Source organism: Battus philenor, unplaced genomic scaffold (assembly GCF_028537555.1).
Source record: "Battus philenor isolate CCGP_79_NKW_IND1 unplaced genomic scaffold, ilBatPhil1.0.hap1 SCAF_8, whole genome shotgun sequence".
NCBI classification, from domain to species: domain Eukaryota; kingdom Metazoa; phylum Arthropoda; class Insecta; order Lepidoptera; family Papilionidae; genus Battus; species Battus philenor.
This window is the reverse complement of record NW_027181748.1, coordinates 16,290,051-16,311,491: the sequence shown is the minus strand read 5'-3', so window position 1 is coordinate 16,311,491 and position 21,441 is coordinate 16,290,051. Positions and strand designations below refer to the sequence as shown.

General features: G+C 43.1%; 2 protein-coding genes across 2 annotated transcripts; one reads left to right on the top strand and one right to left on the bottom strand.

Annotated features, from left to right (window-relative positions):
• The first annotated feature begins 1,716 nt into the window (after window positions 1-1,716).
• LOC137931890 (transmembrane protein 138) lies at window positions 1,717-4,884 on the top strand. Its single transcript, XM_068775410.1, has 4 exons — window positions 1,717-1,909; window positions 1,986-2,058; window positions 3,023-3,194; window positions 4,325-4,884. Exons 1-4 carry the CDS (start codon window positions 1,782-1,784, stop codon window positions 4,429-4,431), a joined length of 480 nt encoding a protein of 159 aa, XP_068631511.1. The 5' UTR covers window positions 1,717-1,781; the 3' UTR covers window positions 4,432-4,884.
• Window positions 4,883-20,168, bottom strand: Ltn1 (E3 ubiquitin-protein ligase listerin). Its single transcript, XM_068775409.1, has 25 exons — window positions 19,976-20,168; window positions 18,541-18,738; window positions 18,338-18,469; window positions 18,079-18,213; window positions 17,875-17,987; window positions 17,437-17,628; window positions 15,887-16,052; window positions 15,312-15,378; window positions 14,996-15,113; window positions 13,970-14,804; window positions 13,685-13,883; window positions 13,419-13,612; window positions 13,199-13,341; window positions 12,605-13,112; window positions 11,861-12,265; window positions 11,518-11,726; window positions 10,907-11,090; window positions 10,643-10,829; window positions 9,437-9,766; window positions 9,228-9,354; window positions 7,894-8,034; window positions 7,662-7,810; window positions 6,501-6,895; window positions 6,251-6,418; window positions 4,883-5,263 (listed from the first exon to the last, which is right to left on the bottom strand). The coding sequence occupies exons 1-25, from the start codon at window positions 20,021-20,023 to the stop codon at window positions 5,204-5,206; spliced, it is 5,403 nt and encodes a 1,800-aa protein (XP_068631510.1). The 5' UTR covers window positions 20,024-20,168; the 3' UTR covers window positions 4,883-5,203.
• Window positions 20,169-21,441: the final 1,273 nt, after the last annotated feature.

The window sequence follows — 21,441 nt, the reverse complement described above, 5'->3', positions numbered from 1 at the left end:
CAGCGGAGCATTGCAGTTATGTATATATTATTAGTTCACAGGCATGGCACCAAATACTTCTTATTCATATTGCTTCTCCTAAATGAAATAAATACAAAACTATGTTCTCCTTTACTTTAGTTTTATTGCCGTTCATATTACCTTTGAAGCAGTGCAAGGAAGAATCTAAGTGTCCTGAACTCTAGGCCCGGTAGATTTATTCCAATAATTTTCCATCTTGTAACTTCATAATATTATTTTGTTTAAATTTATCTCCATGTCAACATTAATTGCCTGCTAATACAGAAATTCAATAAGTTGAGAAAGTAATGTATACACATGACTGTATTAAAATAGAATATTTTATGAAACTTATAATCTGTATTGTATGCACATGTGAATTTTATATTATTTCACAGCATTAAAACCAAAACATTACATGATATTATTTTGCTGCGCAATGTTTTGAGTATTACATCACTATTTAAATTTCTTATACACATTGAACTCAATAATATCCAAATTTACTTTCCAATGTTCTATTAAATTGAAATATTCAGAATTCTAAAAATACAAGTCTAATTTAAAAAATTCATTGTTAAGAGAGAGTCAATAAAAAAAAACTCCTTTTATTAAAGCTTACCAACAAACAATTAGTTATTTGAGATCATTACTCTCTCTTTTCATGTTCATTGTGAATTTGATGAAAATATCTTAATAACAAAAGTTTTGTAAGATAATTATATGTGACAGATTGAGAATTTACACAAAGCTATAAGAATAAACTCTCAATCAAAACAAATTACATTGTCATTCCTTTACAGGATAATTAACATATAATTATAGTAGTTCAATTTTTATTTCGCGGTTCTAGTTTTGTTATTAAACTAATCTTACAGACAGGATAAGGATGTAGAGATCGGCACCATACCTTTTTGGATCACCATCCACACTTCCTTTTCCTGTCTTGACGGAAGTTGCATACGAATAGATTTTAACTTTTTATGAAAAAAAAGTACACGAGTATCTTACTTCACAGTTATATCAACCAAACATTAGATATGATTATCTTTTAAAATTAATTTACTATTAAAAGTGTAAACGTCAACAGAAAATGTTTATTTGAAAGGTAGGCACAATTTATTACCGCGAAAAGAACTGTCAATTCTATTAAGTATGACAAATGGACATGAAAATCTGATCTCCCAGAATTGTTTGCAATTACTTCGTAATCAATAACGAAAATTACTGATCCTAAATTGCAGTGTTATTAACAAGCAGCTGTTATCGTTCTCAAATTTTAAGGTTATTTTTAATCGTTTTAATTATTTTTATGTTGGTGTCATTGAAAAGTCGGTATAGACAATTTGTGATTATTTTTAAAATTGTGAACAAATTTAATAATATAATTTATTACCTAAAACGACATCAATCACAAATATTATTAATTTTGTTAAAAAAAAAAACAAATTTTTGATTATCTGACGCTTGATATAATGCATCTTTTTGTCCATGACACTGTATTTGTTGATAATTGTCTAAAAATTTAATAACAGAATAAATTTTTTATCTCTTACAAAGTTAGTTGATATTTTAAGAATAAATCAAAAACATGAGGACATAGTTGGTCAGTAGCCTGCATTGATCCTTCTGTCGAGGCACTGGAGTTGTCTATTCTCACATCTCTTTGGCTAGTAAAACTTTTTGACTTTTACCTCCATTACTTACGACGTCACGTCGATGTTAAGGAGTGGGGATCTGTTTTTTGCGGTTTAATTGAAATCAATGCACTTAATTTAAACATGAAGCTGTCTACTCCGCGATACACATTTTGTTTATTTAGTCAAGTAATTTTTCTGTTTTGCGATTTATTATTTAACTGTATTAGTTTATTTCCGAAAAGCCGCGACGGATTGCTGGTACTGTTCATGTATGTGATAAAATGAATGGCTAAATAAAGTAAATAACAAAGCAGAAACAAATTACGTTATTGTTATTATTTTTAGATTTCAAGATTTATTCCTGGTGCTGTCTGTCACTACTATGCTAATGACATTTTTCTCCACATATTTATTTCAAGTAAGTATATGGGAATTTTCGGAAAACAAAAAAATATATGCGCTAGTATTGTATTGCATAAAATATATTGTACATTTAATATCTCTTGTATCACTTGTGGTTTTTTAAAAAGGCTCTTGGAAACAAAATTTAAACTCTTTAATTTTGCAAATTATTGTATCATTATGTACACTGCAAAACAGATTTTCAATTATTTTGCATTAATTTCTTTTTATAGTAATTTGCAGATGTACAGTTCATGTTTTTATATTTAAAAAATATCTCAACCCCTTAGAAACATAAACATTACTCTAAGAAATTGCAAGGTATGCTGCTGGGAGACAATGACTGTCATAAACCAATCTAGAGATCTCAGTCTGTTTCCCAACATGGGGTCTACGCCCCACAGGGGGGCAATTAAAAAATGGACATTCCCTAACATTTAATTTACACCTTTTGTACCTACCATTCTAAAAGAGATAAAACATAAATATTGTACTTGTTAGATTTATTGTTAAAAACTAAATAGAAATCAAAATAATTCTTCAATGTGTTATTTATTGTCTTATTATACATGACATTATCTACAGTTGGTAATTTACTGTAACTCTTTAAGATTGAAGGTGCTATATGTTGTGTGTTAGTTGTGACTAGCACATTATTAGTCGTTAAAGAGTAAAAACATTCATAAATTTATATCTTTATTAAAGCTCTACAAAAACACTGAATCTATTACAAGTAATTCAACTACATGATGAAATTATACACACTATGCAGGTATCTGTGCAGTCAAAAAGGCTCCTCTAGTGAGCAGACCCTTATTTTTTTTGACCCTTATTCAATTCAAATGAAATACATTGTAAATATTTAAATTGAATATTAGTTTGTTTAATGGCTTTGCATATGGCTATGGACTAGGCATCAGAGATACTATTATAGTAAGCACGTGTACACATTGAAATTAAAAAAAATTCTCTGTTTCCAGGCTGGCTTGGTGGAGGTGCTTATTAGGAAGTTCCGTGTGGCTGGCTCCATTATCGCAGCTTATATGGTGACAAGTGTGACACTTCATGCAGTGTGGCTGCTTGAGAAATGGAGTGATCCTGAATCAGTATCCACACCTATGCTTATTGTTTTGTTTACTTTGCAACGATGCAGTGAGTATTTTTGTTAATTCACTCATTGTTTTTTAATTGTCAAAAATTAATTGTTTGTTGTATTCACATGGCCATAAAGTTATATATTAATAATTTACAATACAGTGCTCAAATGAGAATTTTTTCTGCTGTATGTTGGTGACAAGTCAGTCATACTCATGTTAACACTTTACCGACAGGTAGCGGCTCGAACATACTATGTCCTTTTTTACCGCACACTCAGCTGCAGATAGTCCAAAACACTGGCTCGGTTTTGTCTTAGACAGATGTGCGGGAATATATGCGCTTTTCTTAAGCTCTGGTAAAATTTTCGCATCATGTAATTGGAGGGTATCAAATTTAAGAAAATATTTTATCTAATACAATCATTTTCAGTTTTTTCTTTGCATAAAATGTACCATAATCCATGTAACAATATTTGTCGATAAGTTGTTTAATATTTGTCATCAGTACTACGTCAAGACGATCTGACAGGTTGTTGTGATAAAACTCACCAACACTATCCTTTTCATTCATTTTTTAAAGCTAAAGCTTAGCGAAAAACACTGAATATCTGAATAAATTATGCGAAATGATTGCTGCTTGCTACTTGTCAGTCTAGTGTAACTGAATCTAGCAGAAAGAACAAAAGTCGCTTAATCAATGAGCGGTCAGTGAAGTGTTTATAAATTACCTACCCAGCTTACCTATTAACCACATTCCACACGAGATGCGGTCATGCACCAATTTCATTATGAGTTAAATAGTATTATTACATATGTAATAATATAAATTCATTGAATCAGTTCAGCAGTTGTCAAATGAATTCAATGAAATAAAATCAAATTGCAGTTAACTAAGATCAGTCCACAATAAATGGTAGTGTTATTGGTTATGTGCATTAAAATACTTTACAAAGGTTAAACATTACGGAAAGAGTTCTTGTCCAGGGTCCTTGAGCTGGATAATTGGATGAGAACTCACCTTTGAATCTGTGAATGGAAGGAGCTACGTTAAGGGAAAACTAGCGGAAGACAATAAGAAGGGTAGTGTGCCACCATCCCTGATCACGACTGCCAAGAACTGCTTTTTGATGGATAGTGTAGTGGGAACATATGTTTAGATGGTAGCAACAGTAGTGTTGTTTGCAGTGTCACCGTGGTACTACTTCTCGTACAAGCGAGCCGCGCTGCGCGTCAGCGACCCGCGCTTCTACGAGGATATCGACTGGATCAACCGGCAGCTGCAGGCGCGTTGAGCCCGGCCGCCGTGCCCCACGCCACACCACGCCCGTGCAATTAGTTATCAATATTGGAATTACATGTCGTCCCGAGTGTTAGACATCTTTATGTTACTGTCCATGCCTCGGGCACTAGTATTTAACTACTACAATTGAACACAAATTAATTAGATCCAACGCACCGCTTGTCTTATGTAGTTACGTAAAGTTACGCATGAACAGGGAACATGAGCACTGTACAGAGGAGTGATTATTTTCGAACAAATTGTTTATGATATATTGTTCACTATGATATAGTGTGTTTATGATGTTTAAATAAGGTCACTTGCACTTGTGCTGCATGCGACAGCTCCGACACGTGGTCAGAGCACGCGGCGCGTGTGGCGCGTGTACGTATGCACAATTACTATAAACATTATTGTATTAATGAATGTTGTAGTTGTTAATTTTGGTCTCTAAACGTCTAGTCATTTGTGGTAGTTTCTTTAGTAATAAAGAAATAAAACTCTTTCATATTTTGATCATTTATTTAGTAATCATTGACATCTTGTGTAAGTTGCTTTGAAGTACACGGCTCGACCTTTACAAATGTAACAAATTAATTGATTTATTTTCAACAACATTAATTCATTTGTACAACAGCGAGTGCGCGGCGGCGGGCGCCCCGCGCTCCGGATCAACATCACAATATTTAAGTTTATAGTGTTTGTGTATTCAGTGGATTTGTTACACATTGCCGTCAACGGGCGGGTGCCCGCTGCTCAGAGGAGGGCGGGCGGTCGGGCGGCTGCTAGAAATCGCTGCGGCACAGCGGGCATTTAGAATTGCCGCTGCTGGAGAACCACTTGCGCTGCAAACCAGTAGGCTTTCATTACTTGAAATGTAGCACGGGTGGGTAACTTTTATGAATAACTTATGTGAGACGCGACCGACTTGGCTTCCTCTTTCGGAATAAAAGGTTTATAAAGTGCAGCTACGTTTTGTTGTTTGTTGTACAGTTTTCATCTGAATTTCATCGTGCCGTAAATCCTAGCAGTGTTGATACTAAGTAAAACATATTTTAGCTAAATTACTCACAATGTGGGTAGAAATTAATGTGAACAAAATAAATCCCCAGACCTGTCGTTAATTTCAATTCAGCCAAAGTCGGCCTCTCGCTCCACACCTCGGCAAACACCCGAGTGTTTACCTTTCAAAGGCAATACACAACGAGCCTTTGAAACGATTTACGATATCGGCGACTCAACGTTGCGCATGCCGCAATATCGAACATTTTAGTTCGGAATTCCAAATCAGACTTTATTGTGACTAAACACAAGTTAGTTTAAAATTAATTAAATTCTTGCCATATGTCTTGCCTTGCGAGTGCCAGAGATCCTGTGACTTCCAGTTTCTGCGGCAGCTCGAAATTGACATAATAGACTTATGGCCTACAATACACGCACAGATAAATATGTCCTAGTAACATTTTCCCCTCAAAATTGGAGATTATGCTGCCAACCAGCTCATGTGTTCAGTCGAGGTATCCCTCCATCTCCAATTAGACACGAGTCCCTCATGGGCAAGCCAAGAAAATTTAAAAGAAAAGTGAAGCAAATAGTTTTTTAACAGAAATTTTCAGATTAATTGGATGCAATTTTCCACTAGCCTTGAATTACAAGTTTCTGTTTTATATAAACACGCTAATCGATTATAAAGAACTGAGCGGTGGCAGCGCGTGCCTTTGCGTGAACCCTGTGCGCGCTTGTGTTTGGTATACACGCGAACTGTGTACCGGCAAAGGCCCTCAGTGAATGTAGACGCAGGTGACGCAGGTGCGCCGCGGACGTATACCGACCAGACACTGCGTGTGGAACTTGTTGCGGCACTGACGGCAGCCGGCGGTGGCCAGGCGGCCGCTGGTCGGGTGCAGCCGGCAGTAGCAGACGTAGCACTGCGCGGAGTTCTCGACGCGCGAGGACACCGCGCGCACCCACATCTTCAACGCGTTGAACAGCGTCCCGTTCTGCAAACACCATTGTCCTGTACTGTCAGCACTCAGTCAGTGGCGCTGCCAGCGCACCGCGAGCGGACCCCGGACCGTGTACCTGGTAAGCGAGGTAGACGGTGAGCCAGCGCGTGTCAGGCATGGCGGGCTGCGCGGTGGCGAAGACGCGCGGCGGCACCAGCGGGTGCACGTCCGACATCTGCATGCACAGCTCCAGCGAGTGGTCCTCCACCTGCAGGCTGCAGCGCGCCTCGCCGTTCCAGGCCAGCGAGATGTGTGTGTCGGGCAGCGTGGCGGCGCGGCGCTTGAGCTCGGCGAGCTGCGTGCGCTGCAGGTGCGGCGTGACGCAGGCGGCCACGAGCCGACGCACGGCGCGCGACTGCCGCCCGCCCAGCGCGCCCCACCAGCCGCGTGCGTCCACCCCGCCCGCGCCCACCAATGCCGCCAGGAACGCACGGCACGCCAGCGCGTCCACCGACGCGGGCAGGCACACCTCTGCGCATTGTTTCATTTCCCTCATTAATCGAACCACAAACAGAAATCATAATTTTCCTATTACATAAACATTTAGTATTGAAATGCATTTACACAATACTGATAGTTCCGAAAATTGCTTACCATGCCATGCCCATCTCGCGTGATGCTGTTACATTTCGATTGATTTAGTTCTCTTTATTCAATCAACTCTAATATCATAACTAAGAGAGTATTGTCGTCGATTTCGGAACTCGTTGAAGTACTTCTAGCCGAGTAAGTAGTAAACATGGAATGAATACGCTAAATGAATGTGAGAGGGAGAAAAACGATTCCTTAGAGAAAATATTATAAGCAAACTCCACGACCCAGTAAGTCCACGGACCCCTCTGTTCCGTGAACTCATGTCAGACGTAGCTGTAAAAGTCTCGGGGCTAACAAACTGCATTACCTTCTTCAGAAACAATACAAAAGTCTGAAGTAAACTAACTAGCGTTGTTAGGAGAAATCGTATGATACGTGCTGTGGCGGTTGCAAACTCGTAAAAATTCATGGGCTATAACAATCAAACAGTGAATGAAAACTTTGTCAATTATACACAAGACACTCGGAGGCGGCGCGTTGAGAGCGCGTGAAGAACCAATGTATGAAGTTTGTAAAAAAATTGTAAAACTTTTTTAAAAATTATTCAAATGTAAATCCATCTAATCTGTCACTTGCTTTTGTTTGTAATGCGAGCGCTTTGTGTGTGTGTGGGGGAGGGGGGGGGGGCAGCAGCCGCTGTTACCTTCGACCGTGAACTCCGGCGTGGTCACGAAGTGGGGCAGGTAGTGTGCCGGCGGCGGCGCTGTCCTGTCGTCCTGCGCGTACGCCACCAGCTCGGCAGGCAGCAGACGCACGCTGCACGCGATCAGGTACTCCGCGTACTTCTGCGCCCTGCAGTAGTAGACGACCAAAACCTGTACTCATCGCCTCCAGAACATACCCGCCGCGTTGATTGAGGCAACAAGGGCGCGCACCGGAAGTGCTCGATGTAGTGATGCACGAGGTCGCCGCGCGCCAGCTGGCACTGCTCGTACACCGCAACCGACAGCAGCAGGTACGCGCGCGCGACGCGCTCGCCCTCCGACCCCGCCGCCATCTCGCAGCTCTCGCACTCGCTGCAACACAGAGTACAGCTTAACACGTTAGCTGCCATAGAAGAAATATATTTTTTTTTAGAAAAACTTTTTAATGACATTTGGTGTGGAATGTTAAGATATGAAAATATATCTAACTTAAAGTGAAATCGGTTCGATAGTTTTCAAAATATTTTCAAAAAACCTGACGAGGTCACCGGTGACCTACGTGGCGCTGTGAAGCGAAAATATGTAAAAACGTTACGAAGGCGCCGGAGTGACCGCAACTCCGGTCACCCTCTCCTGGCTGCATATTCGTCGCCATTAAGAAAAACTGTTAAATTATAAAAAATTAGGAATCTAAGTTATTTTAAATACAGCTGTTGTAAGTGGATGGATTATGTACACTGAAAATAAAAAAGTTAGAGAAAGTATAGTAGAGTATAGAATGCAGTTAATAGAGTACCTGGTAGATTCAGGAATGGATAGTGAAAAACCCGAAAATACTGAAAGACCAAAACGACTGAAGCACCAGTTGAAAAAGCGAGAGGGCAATGTTAGAAACACAAGACGTTTCTGTTCAGTATGCTACAAACATACTGCAAAGAATGCCCAAACGAACCATATTTTTGTTTGGCGTGTTTCAATCAATCTCATCGTTATTTTTAAGTATTTAATTAGACATGTTTATGTTATTTTTGATTGATACTTTTGAATAATTATTGCGCTGTGATTTTTATACTAAAGTTGTTTTATTTTTCCTTCAACAAACTTTTTGAACCCTTATGATTTTCATATATGTAGGTGTAGAACATTTGAGATTGAAATAGCATATTTCTATTATGTTATTCTTAATCGAAAGATCTAAGGCTATTCCTATGCTAAGTTTGATTAAAAATACAAACAAAGAGCACAAACAACTTGCTCTTCACTTATGACAAACTGTCATGTTTTATAAATGAAGAAAAAAAATCGAAAAACGTAGGTAGGCAGGAACCACGCCAAAGAAGTATTCTACAGCGCCACTCCGGTCACTTCAGTACAGAAAATGTATCAAAAACGCATCCTCCGGCGTACAAATTGGTTCCAAAAACAGGTTTGCCTTGAGGTCACCGGTGACCGTAATGGCGCGTAGATGTAGGTAGGGGTCCGGTCACCGGTGACCGGAGTGGCAGCTAACGTGTTAAGCTATCTCAGCAGTTAACTGCGTCCTCGGGCCGTGTCTTTTGTTATACCTGACGTCGGAGAGGGCGGCGTCCACCAGCTGCTCCAGGCGCATGAGCGCGTCGTCGTAGTGCGCGAGCGAGAGCGCGGGCCGCGGGGTGCCCTCCTCCAGCTCGCTCCATTGCGCCAGCATCGCCGCTGCACAAAGCTCACGTCATGTCACCATTCACATTCATAGTATAAATATAGCAAGGTTCGCAATGCTGATATCATCACTGACCATCATCGAGCACGAGCCCCTCGGCCAGCAGCCGAAGCACCTTGTAGGAGAGCAGGCTGGTGGGGGGGTGCGCGGGAGCGCCGGCGGCGGCGCGTGCTATTCGACCGCGCGCCAGCTCGCCCGCGCGCATCCCGCCCGGCGGCAGCTCGCCTGCGCGCTGCCCGCCCGGTTGCTCGCTCGGCCCCGGCCCGTCTGCGCGCGTCTCGCTCGGCACAAACTCGGACGCGCGCAACTCGGCCGGCACCTTCTCCCACTGCAGATGCTCCACGCACGCCACCAGCGCGCCCACCACGACCGCGCGCGCGCTCGTCAGCTGCACCTCCGTGCTCTCTGCAACCCGTAAACACCGTTCGTACTCGCACCATGTAAACCCTCCACGATGCCTTTTACTCCAAGACTAACCGTTTAACTTTAGCGTGACTCCGTGCCGCCGGGCGCGCGCGCACCGCTCAAACACTTCCTCTTTCACAATGTATAACATCGCACTAACACTAACACGCCTCGGACACGGGCGCGAGTCGATCCTAAAAGTGCAAGTACACTTTGCTGCCAACTACAGTAGTGATGGTTGCAGTCGCGCGGTGCAAAGCATTTAATGAGCTTCCTCGTCACTCGGATCTTGACATATTCGACCCCAGATCGGGCGCGGTGAGACGGCAAAACATTTCTTTGAAAAAGACTGACTTGTTCTGTATAAATGTTTGTCTAGTTTTATCATATTAATATTACACATACATGTAAAATTAGTGCTTAAATAGTGTAGTAGATAAAAAAGCAAAGTCGTCAACAATTTTTAAAACCACACCAGTCTGCAGTTTCTTTTTTGTGATTTAGTTCGCAAAGTAAAGCAAAGTGCATCAATAACATCGCAGGTAGTCACGCGGAGCTCGTACATTATTTATCAACAATAACGAGATTACAGCGCTCGGCAGCGTGCAGTTAAATCTGATAAACTACTTAAAAATTCCACATTTCCAGTACGGTGCAGTTTATTGGCGACTACCGTCAAAAATTTATTGCTTTGGTCTATAAGTATCAATAGACAGTGTCAAATTCGATAATAACAAAATCAGAAAATTTATAATTATAATTAAATTGCTAAAAATAACGTTAGATGTTTGCAATGACCTGATCATCAGAGCAACCACGAGGACGCTTACCGTGAGATAAACGAGAGAAATATCATTTACGAGGACAGCGACGCACCTAGAACAGTGATTATAATTTTGAAGATGTGCATGTTGATTGTAGGCGCGAAGATGTCGTCCCACTCGGTAGCGAGTGCTAGCAGATGGTCGGGCGGGCGGCGCTGCTCGCTGCGCTGCCGGATGTCACCCACGAAGCTGCGCACGCGCACGAATAGCTGCAGCGCGCTGCGGCACAGTAGCGCCATCTGCACACCGCGTGACAACTGGTATTTCGCGGCCCCATCATGACAATAAGCAATTTCCTTACTAAACATTGGCTTACTTTAGCACAGCCCCAATTGTCGACGCTGAGGGCCAGCGACTCGAGCAGTCCGGCTAGGGTGAGCGTAACAAAGTCCCAGTGATGGGGCGGTAGATCCCAGCCGCGCGCGGCTACCAGCGCATCCGCCAGGTCCAGCACGGCGGCGTTGCTCACTACGTGTGCCCACGACGCCGACAGTAACTCCCTGTGCCGCAAACACTTTTTATATTTTTTTATTTGGGCAAGGAGTTCCTTTAAATTGAATCGATGGATGCGGACTGCGCGGCGCGTGCAGTGCGCGTTGCGGCCTCTTACCACCACGGCGTGTGCAGCTTTTCGAACGGATCAATTTGTAGGGGACTTGGCGACGCGTGAGCGGCGGACTGTGTCGCCAGCCGCAACGACACTCCTGTCGCTACTTTCTACTTTACTTGCTATTTACGTGTAACTCATATACGTGTATTAACAATAATTCAAACTGTTCCCAAAGCTTTCATTCTATCTTCCATAGCCGTATTGATCTAGGGGACACATTGTACTCTCATACCATTCATATCGCAACAAATGGAGTAAAAAATCGGTATAGAGGCCCAGATCGACAAGTAGGAGAGAGGGAGAGTAGATGACGATACCTCTCGCTGAGGATGACTTCGTGGAAGCGGCATTGCAGGTTGATGAGGACGTCGACGTTGCCGTCGCGCAGGCAGCGCGCTGCGTACGACAGGAAGTCGGCGTCAACGATGCGCGCGTCCGCACCGTGCGCCGCCTGCACGCCGCGAAGCGCCAGCGCCAGCCGCGCGTGCAGCACCGCGCCAGGGTCCGCCGCATGCCCGGCGCTCGCCTGCGGGACGCGCGCTCCTGCTTTAATTGTGACGGATGTGTGCGACCCGCGCCCAGACTGATAGCGATTGCGATGAGATAAAAAAGCATCGAATAGGACTGACGGGGACAAAAGGTACACGTGAGGTGCCGCACCTGCAGGCTGTGGAAGTAGCCACTGCCGGTGACAATTTGCGCCAGGTCAAAGTCTTCAACTTGAGCGTCCGTCAACTGATCAGTTTCTTTATTATTTGTTTGGGTGGTACTGTTCTCTCCGTCCGTCGTCGCTGTTGTGGTCTCGTCACGTTCCAAGGGAGCGGGCGTTGCAATCCGTGATCCCGCGGCGGCCGCGACGGCTGGTGCATCCGCCGGAGATCTCTTCTCCATCTCCTTCTCGTAGTAGCGACGCGCATACGACCAGTAGTAGCCGATGGCGGCCGACTTCTCCGACAGCGAGGCGAGCAGCTGCTGCCGCACGTCCACCGAGGTCTCGTCGATCATCTCTTTTAGAAGATCGTCGAAGCGGCGTTTCGTTTGCTGGATAATTTCGTACCCGGGCCACTGGAAAAGGACGATAATTTTTCATCATTTTGGTGATGTGGTAAACTATTATTTGTTTGACAGTTTGGCAATGCTGACTCACAAGCCAGCGGTGGTCAAATTTTTTCAAAATAATTACTAATATACTTTCCACTGACAACAAAATTAGAATAGTATCACAGAATAATACATCGCTACGGAGGACGGGCCCGGAGAGAGCAGGTAAAATACCCAGCCAATCACTAGGAAAACAGAACGTCTGCACATAAAGTTAAAGGCTTGCCGGCGTAGCGGAAACGGACGTGTAGCACACGCGGGCCCGTCGGTACAACGATAGCGCAATAAAGTAATAATACTCACGAAAGCATATCTGTCGTTGAGCGTGCTGAGCACCATGTAATCGTATAACAGAGACAAAAACTGGTCTCGGAAATATTCATCTTTGAGTATTTCATTGCACCAGGGTAGTTGCTCGTCGTCGGCGTCGTCAGTGGCGCTCCGGCGCAGCAGGAAGGTCCGCATGTAGGACGCCTTGAAGATCCACTTGTGCGCGCTCAGCACAAGCTCTTCCCGGTCCAGCTCCGCGACCTCCTTGTCTGACGACTCCTCGATGATCTTACGGATTAGTGGATTGTTGTCGTCGAAGGGGCAGTTAAGGTTGCCCATGATGCAGTCGATCCGTAGCGCGCACAGCTCGGCGCTGGGCGTTGCGCGCGACCCCGGCAGCGCCAGCAGCTGCGCGCTCAACGCAGCCAGCTCGGCGCGCTCGGTGCCCTCGCTCGGCGGCGGCGCGTACTCGCTCGCCGTCACCACGTACGGTAGCAGGCTGACGATGTTCTCTACCTTCGTTACATCCAAACTGTCCACGCTGCAGGTTCAAACAGTAAATGTAAGTAGCCATAGATAGATAAAACAACGCTGGCATTAAATTAGCTTTATGAAGTTTGTAATTACTTTTCGAAGAGTTTGTCGTGCACCAGCGAGACGATGTCCGCGAGGAGCGCGCGCCGGGCCGCGCCCTGCAACGACATCACGGCGTCTTGCCACGACGAGCGCACCTCCAGCCACGTGTCCAACGGCAGCCGCTCGTCGCCGCGCTGCGCAAACGCACTGTCACCATCACCACTCACATTTAATGCTCATCTTTAAATAAGTCGTATGGAGTCGCATCTACCGGCACGTGCAACTGCAGTGCGAAGAGCGCGGCTGCGAGCGCCGCCACGTACGGGCTGCGCGCCGCCAGCAGCGCGCCGCACAGCTGCGCCGCGGTGCGCGCACGCCTCTCGAGCTGCGCCGAGTGCATTTCCGCCACCGCGCTGCGTACCTGCACCACCATCTCTTCGATCGTGTCCTTGCTGGCCACGCTCTCTGCACATCAGGGTGGGGTGAGCATCTGTACTTATAGTATAGCTTGGTGCAGAGTTAGGGTCAAAGTCTCACCGCCATCCACGGTATGCGCGAGGCAGCGCAACAACAGCGCGGCGGCGGGCGCATCACCAGCCCGCATAGCGCGCGCGCTCATCTGCATCAGCGCGCGCTGAGCGCTAGCAGCGCGCAACCAGCGGCCGGGCGCGCGCTCCTCGCAGTGCGGGTGCGACACGCACAGCGCCAAGCACCACTCCGCCATGCCTTGCTCCAGCTGCGCACGCGAACAGTTTGACGATCAATGGCGGCACTTCCTGACAGTAACGTGCATGAAAAAATTCTTCAAAAAAAATACTTTACCAGCTCGAAGGAATCGAACACCCAATCCTGCTCTTGCTCGCTGAGATACTTCAGTAGAAGGAACACGACGTCGAGGAGAGCTCTGCACTGCATGGCTTCGTCCATCAGCCAGTTCCTGAGAAGCCGCTCATAGAGCCCGTACACGGAGTCGGCGCCGAAGTGGCGTGCCAGCCCGCGGTACAGCCGCTCGCTATCGAACTCCACCAGCAGCGCGACCAGCGGCGCCAATACGGCATCCGCCGCTTTGTGTTTACCTGCGAAGTCCAGATACATCGCGCACATCCTCTCTACGGTCTCGTCGAGGTTATGCCTGTAGCGTTCGGCGGCGGCAGCGTCGCACTCGCTCGTGGTCACGATCTTTGCTTCCGGTTCCACCTCGGGGTCACCAGCAAACTTGATAGTGAGTTGCTTTTTCTCGTCCTGGTTGATAGCCGTCTTCAAAGTCTGCAGCAACAAGATGTGGTCCTCTATGACTTTGTGTATGCCGTCCACGCTCACTTCCGGCGCGTCCACTTGCGAGGAGAGAATGGAGCCGAGGTTCTGCCAGACTGCGCGCACCAGCTGCTCGTACTTTTGGTCATCGTCCTCTTTAGAGCGCTTGAGCCAGAACTTGAGGAGCGCTGCCATTTTCATGACAGAGTATTTGATTAAGTTCTTCCTACACTGATCGTCGTGGACGGCGAGGACCTTGGTGAGCCACGTGCGGTGCACACAAGAGCCGACCTCCACCACGAACTCGCACGGCTGCGTCGACAGGTGGCGCAGGCAGTCGGCCACGTTCGCGACCCATGCCTGGCGTTCGCTCTTCGAGCTCAACACGTTTTTCTTTTCTAATCTGTAATAATAATTTAAAATACTCGTACCAGCGTCACGCGCAGACTCCCGCGACTGGACGCGAGAGCGAGACCTAATCGTAAGGTTTAACCGAGCGCCCGACGAGCATTCGTAAGGCAACAAGTACGTGTACGTGTACGCGAGTGTTCAGGTATGCCTAATGGGTTGGGTTAACGAAGTGTTGGTACGCACCCTGCGAACATGGCATTGAACAGCGCCTGGTAAAACTGCCCGGTGAGCAGGTCCGACGGCAGGCGCGCCAGCAGCGGCAGCAGCAGCTCCGACAGCAGCCGCGCGTCGCCCCATCCGCCTTTATAAAAATAATCTAGCGTTTACTGTTTGTTATTCCAAAAAAGTCCTGGCGCGCCTTTTGCAAGACTTTCATAAATTTTCATCTTATAGTATTCTGCATCAAGGTCGCCAATAATACATTGCCTCTACAAAAATTACTCGATTTTAAACCAAACAGCAAATACAGTCTTGTGGAATGCAAACTTGTTACACTTACCGTTCTCCAGCACCTCTAGGATCCTCTTCACGAGCAACTCCTTCTTGTCAAACCAAGTGTGCCAATCCTGTTTTCAATTGAAATAGTTAAATAGCTTAAAATTGAGATACATACACAAAGATACGCATACACACGTGTGTGTGTCAGAACTCTGTAGTTTCGGTCGGCGCCGATATACGGCGCTTGTAGTTTCTCTCCATAACCGCAGTAAAACTGGCACCGCGCGGTAGAATCGACAATGAGACCACATAATATAACAGGCAGGTTTAATAACGCAGGGACGTTTATTTTAGATTAAAAAAAGCCATCATAGGAAAGTTCAGTTTTGTCTTAGTTTTTACGACATTTAGTTCGGACGTTCTTCTGCAATCACCAAACCAATAAATAAACGCATAAAACAAAACTGTTTAAATGATATCAGTATGAGATGACACAAGACAACAACAGAAACGAACTACTGGTTATTTGTTCAATCAGATAATGTTGAGTTTATTATTTATGTTGCGTGGGGTTAGTTAGTAGACGACGAGCTGTAGGCGCTCGGCTCGGTGTCGTTGCGCGCGGGGGCGACGCACCTGGACGTTGTGCATGAGCAGCAGCAGTGCGGCCCAGCGGTGGGCGGCGGCAGGCGGGCGCTCGGGCGCGGCCAGAAGCGCGCGCCCGGCCCGCGCTCCGAACTCCGTCCCGAAACGCTGCTTGAAACGCGCAGTCATCTGCCCCACCGCCCCGTACCACGCCGCGCTGCCGACACCACAGTGCACACACACATTTTACACAAGTACATGTACGAAAGGAAAACCTTTGAATTAAGCCAGCTATACTCTCGTTCTCTTTTATTAAACTGATAAACTTTGTTAAAGAATTTTAATTTTGTGCCCTAGTATTAAGTACAAAAGCATCAAGTTGAACCAAGGAGAATAATCTAGTTTTAGAGCACATTCCAGTGGATTACATTTTAAACAATCCCACTAAATCTATTCATTTGTAATATTCAAACCATTATACTTAAATTAGAATATTCTTTAAATTAGATGCAACTTCTTTTTGCATGGATTTACAAAAAATATTTCTCCTATGTCGCGTCATTTGTTGAATGAACTATGAACAACAAGTCCAAAGACACTGACCAACGTTCAACTAGACGTCGAACAGAATTTATTTGGTCTTGTTCACATTTCATTTGACCAACTGCAGTGGTCTTGTTCAGTAATATCTGACATTGTAATGGAATTCATGTTGGAATTGCAAAATCATCAGCAAATGACAAAAATAAATACAAGCAACTTATTGTTAAACTTAAGCCAATATCCTCATTCACATGATGGAAAAATTTATCAATATAGTTGTGTTATGTTCCAAACAACTCGAAATCCTGGCCAAACATCCCATTTATGTGATACAGCCTAAACACAGGACACCACATACTGTAAAAACTCAACCAAAAAAGATTTAGCATTTATTGCCTTTGTGATACTTATCTTCTAGGCCAGTGATGCCCGAAGTGGTCTATATCGACCCCTAAGAGTCTATGACAACCTGCATGGGGTCTACGTCAGCGAAAAAAAATTTGGGGGTCCATGAAATGAAAATGGGGGTCCACGATATTGGATCTCAACACATACACTGATATTACCTATTTACTTACATCATACTATCTTATAATATCAAAACATTTACATTTTATTTATAAAAGTACCTATGAAGTAAAAAATTTACATTTTGAACTTGTAAAAACCCGAGAGTCGCAGTCTCAGAGCTTCGCTACCTTGCACTGACTTGTTCAATTTGTTTCTCTATAATTACGAATGTGGGACAAATATGTTTATCCATTTCCGTATATTTTACATAACAGATACAAAATTTTATTTTGAGTAGTTTTAATTTAAATTCAATAAATATATAAATTAACATGTGTTTTTACTTTAAGTTTTTAACACTAAACTTGATATCATATCAATATCAGGTAAGTAGGGGGTCCAACCCAACACGGAAAAACATGGCAAGGGGTCTACGACACAAAAAAGTTTGGGGAACTCTGTTCTAGGCTAATAAAAAATAGTTTTATTTACTCCACCGTATTTGTTAATATGATCAAAACGAAATATGGATATCGAATGTCTCTCACCGCACATCCTTCTGTTCATTTGATTGTTGTATCATCTTCCAAAAAGAGGGTGCACGTAAAAGAGGCAGGAGGCAGTTCCAAAGCCAATCGTCATTGGCTACTGGCAACTGCGCTACGAACTGCTCCAGCGCCCTGAGGCTGCTCGCTATTATGTGAGACACTAGGATGAGTTTGTCTTCCTCATTATCAAACCTGTACAAAAGTCTACAATGAATACATTTCTGACAAAACCTTAATGCAATAAACCGTCACATGGATTAGTGATATGAAAAGTTGAACCCACAAAACCCAAAGCTTGCTTGTTATGAGTAATCGAGTGTCTAAACTCTTGCTCATTCCACTCAGATTTGTAAGGGTATCATTGACAGTAGACAGGGTGATAGTAAAGTAAATAATGTGTATATTGAATATAAGTGGAATGCATAAGCAGATCCATACGTTTTGTTGAGCGTCCCCTCCACATTGCCCATCAAGTTCTCGAGCAGCAAGTTAACAATCTCCTCTTTGCAAAATGTCATTGCTTCAGACAATTTTCCTGCGGGGAATGTATTCTGTGGACAAGAGTTGATTACAGATTATAAACTTGTTTCTTAAAAATTAAATGAATAAACAATTGACATGAGCATAAAGGGAGTAGACGACCGTGAGGGCGGATTGCGCGTGGTACTGCGCGGGCCCGTGGTCATCGTGCTGCGCGAGCAACCAGGCCGGCAGCAGCCGCCGCAGCTGCGGTGCCAGCCGCCGCCCGCACGCCTGCACTAGGCTCGCGTGACACATCTGTAATACAAAGACATTCAATTTAGTATATCAAACAACAAATACCTTGTTTATTCATACATGTTAAGTACAATTTGAGGTAAGGCTCAATGCAATAGACTAACAGTTAACATGAAGCGCTTACCTGTGTGCACTCCCGTACTTTGCGATCACTGTCAATTGTTAAAATTGGATAAAAATGTGCCCAAGCAGGCAGTGCTGCCACCACTTCATCTGCATTACCATTTTTTAAGAGGTCATGCAGTTCTTGTAAAGCCTACAAATAAATCAATGTTAATATCTCATGGTTTTTATTTATTTTATAAATTTCTATTATGCAAATTGTACCTTAGTCTTTGTTATTGGGTCTTTTTTACCAAACTTTTTGAAACACAGAATATATTCCGAGTTGAGACCTTGTTCAAAGTTAACAACAGCTATTGTGGGGAACAGTGGCATCAACGGCTGACTGGCTCCAGCTCCAAACAATAGTACATCTTTCCCAGAATTGTTGAGCAGTTCTGCAGTTCGCCCACTGCTTGATGGCTGAAAATTTTGTGTCTGTTATTGTATTCTCAATAACAAATTATACAACAATAGTGACATTTTTGCATTGCATTTTGTTGACATGTACATTGCACGCACATTATTCCATAAGGTTGAATACCATTGCCTTATATGAAAGAAGCAGTATCCCATACACTGCTATCATAGAGAAGGTGTGCAAGAATCTCAAAATATGACTACACTATGAGACCACTTTGAATGCCTAAATCCTAAGGAACTTAGCATTTTCACAGATGGCCAAAGATACAAGAAGATATTTTAAAAAAATACAATTTTAGATTTGAGTATATTATTTATATTATTGACTTTTGGTTTTATTACTTTTGTAAATTTGCTTAGTGTAAGAAAAGATACAGAGAAATTGCATAATGATTACAATTTATTATACAGTTGGTTTTAACTATGTTACATACATTCCGAGTTGTAGAAGCAGTGTGCAATAAAGAGATTGCTTTACAACACCAGTCTTTATTGTCAGTCTTAATCTAGTGTTTATAATTAAATAGTGAGTACTACACAATAATAACCTTAACTTGTATATTGACTAGTAAAATTGTTTTTTACTAGTCAATATGTAACTCTAATTATTTGATTTTCAAAAAGCAATAGTTAAATTTTTTTAAAAGCATTTTCAAGTTACATTTATCTTTTTAAGGTATAAGAAGAAATAATTAAAACAAAATTATTATCATGTTATGTTTCTGGTAATTGGAATAGCAAACTACAAAAAAAACAGAATATGTTTATTATAAATGAAGTTGAAATTGGTAACATTTCATTTTTAGATGCTAAAAAGAAAAGTATTCATAGGCCTTTTTCTCACGATGTACATGTATGATCATAGCAAATGAGCATTTGTGATAAAATATGAATAAATGAATTAATAAACAGTATCCCCTAACAGCACACAAATGTTAACAAGGTCTAAAGAACAAAAGTGCATTAGAAACATTGTCGTCGTATTTAGCAGTATTTGTCCTTGCAAGCTTCTGCTTTTTGGGTAGTTCAGAGTGTTAGTTGTTGCTGATTAGTTGCGACGAACAGGAATCTTATGGATATACTCGCATAGGCAGAGGCACAAACAGCGCGTTGACAGAGCCCACAGACTTGTGAGCCGTGTAATTATCACCACACCGATGACCAAAAGGTCGGACACAAGTAGAAAAATTGGCCGCGCTTGAGACGAGTATTATTTTTTTCCAATATGTTTACTTACTCGTGCATTGTTTTTAGTTCTTCGAGCACGCTGTGCCTTACCACCCATTATAATTTTTTAACCGTTCATGCAAGCTAACTAGAATTAGTTAGTTTAAATCATATCAATAAGGAAATAATGTATACGCATTAAACATTTCATCTGTGAAGTTTTTTGACACAACGTACGATGATTACTTTGACATGACGTTGACGTGACGACTGACAGCACAGTCGACTGTTTTGTGACTGCTCTGCAAGCTACTTTTAAATACTTTCTACCAATGTTTTGTAATTTTTCTAAATAATTACTATTTATTAATATTTTTCTTAAATAGTATGTATTAAAGTTCCATTTAAAAATAATTGTTATTTTTTTCAATTACAAATAAAATATTTTTCCATAGATTCATATAATTTTTTAAATGAAAAAAAAAACTAATAAAACTAATTTAGATAAAAAAACATCGAAATTAGAGCGCATATCAATCACCGTCCGTGTGAGACTGAACAAAAGCGACGCAGATATACACACAATATTTTAGCCCTCGTAGCGGGCCGGATTGCATCACCGAGGAAGCTATAAAAGCCTATCCAGGCAAAAGTTTCCAGGATTAATCGAATATAGCACGAAAGGATTTACGTGACAGCTGTTAAAAAAGAGATTCATGCTTCCTATGTTAAGCGTACATCTCACAACTGAAAATTCGCGGACCCCAACCGACAGCACGCTTTGAGAGAAGAGACTCTCTTTTAAATAACCGTCTTCCTTTACATGTGACTTCTTCAAGAAAGTTTTAGGATTCCCTCCGGAGCCTCGGCGCGGTCCGCTACAAACTACTTCAATATTTTATATTAATTAGCAGATTGGGAGAAATAAATGTGAAAAAAACTCCCGCAACATTTCTGTCTATAATAATTGGCGAATGTTGTACTCTGTACTTTACAAGCTATGATCGCCGGCAAGGGCGGCTTATTCTTGACTGGCTGTGCGTTATAATTTGCTTGTCTTATTATCATCGCGTTATGAGGAAACCTGAGAATTTAGGGACACATAAATCTTATGGTGTCAAATACTCTTGCAACTGATATCCACGTATTAATTAAAGATAATTTAAATTGTTTCAAAAAACTTTCACCCGTTTCCCAGAGCCATGTAGACATAGTTAACACGCTGAACTCTCACTCTACAAGAGAAAAGTCCATGGAGGCTACTCATTACAGACCAGGATGCTCCCGTGGTTATATGTGCGAATTTTTTCTATAGGACCAGAGGTTTGTTTATTTTGTGTGGGCTTCACGTGTGAAGTACGGGCATGTTGCGCATGCAACAATAGATCCAACGATAGCTTTGTAAAGTTTCACTTAGTTCGTGACATTTAACTGTGGCTGTTCAGTTCCAGAAAGTGGCGAGAACACTGAATGTGTACTGTGATGAGTACATGAATACCGTACCGTACCTTCGGAGCATAAACAGTCTTGTAATTT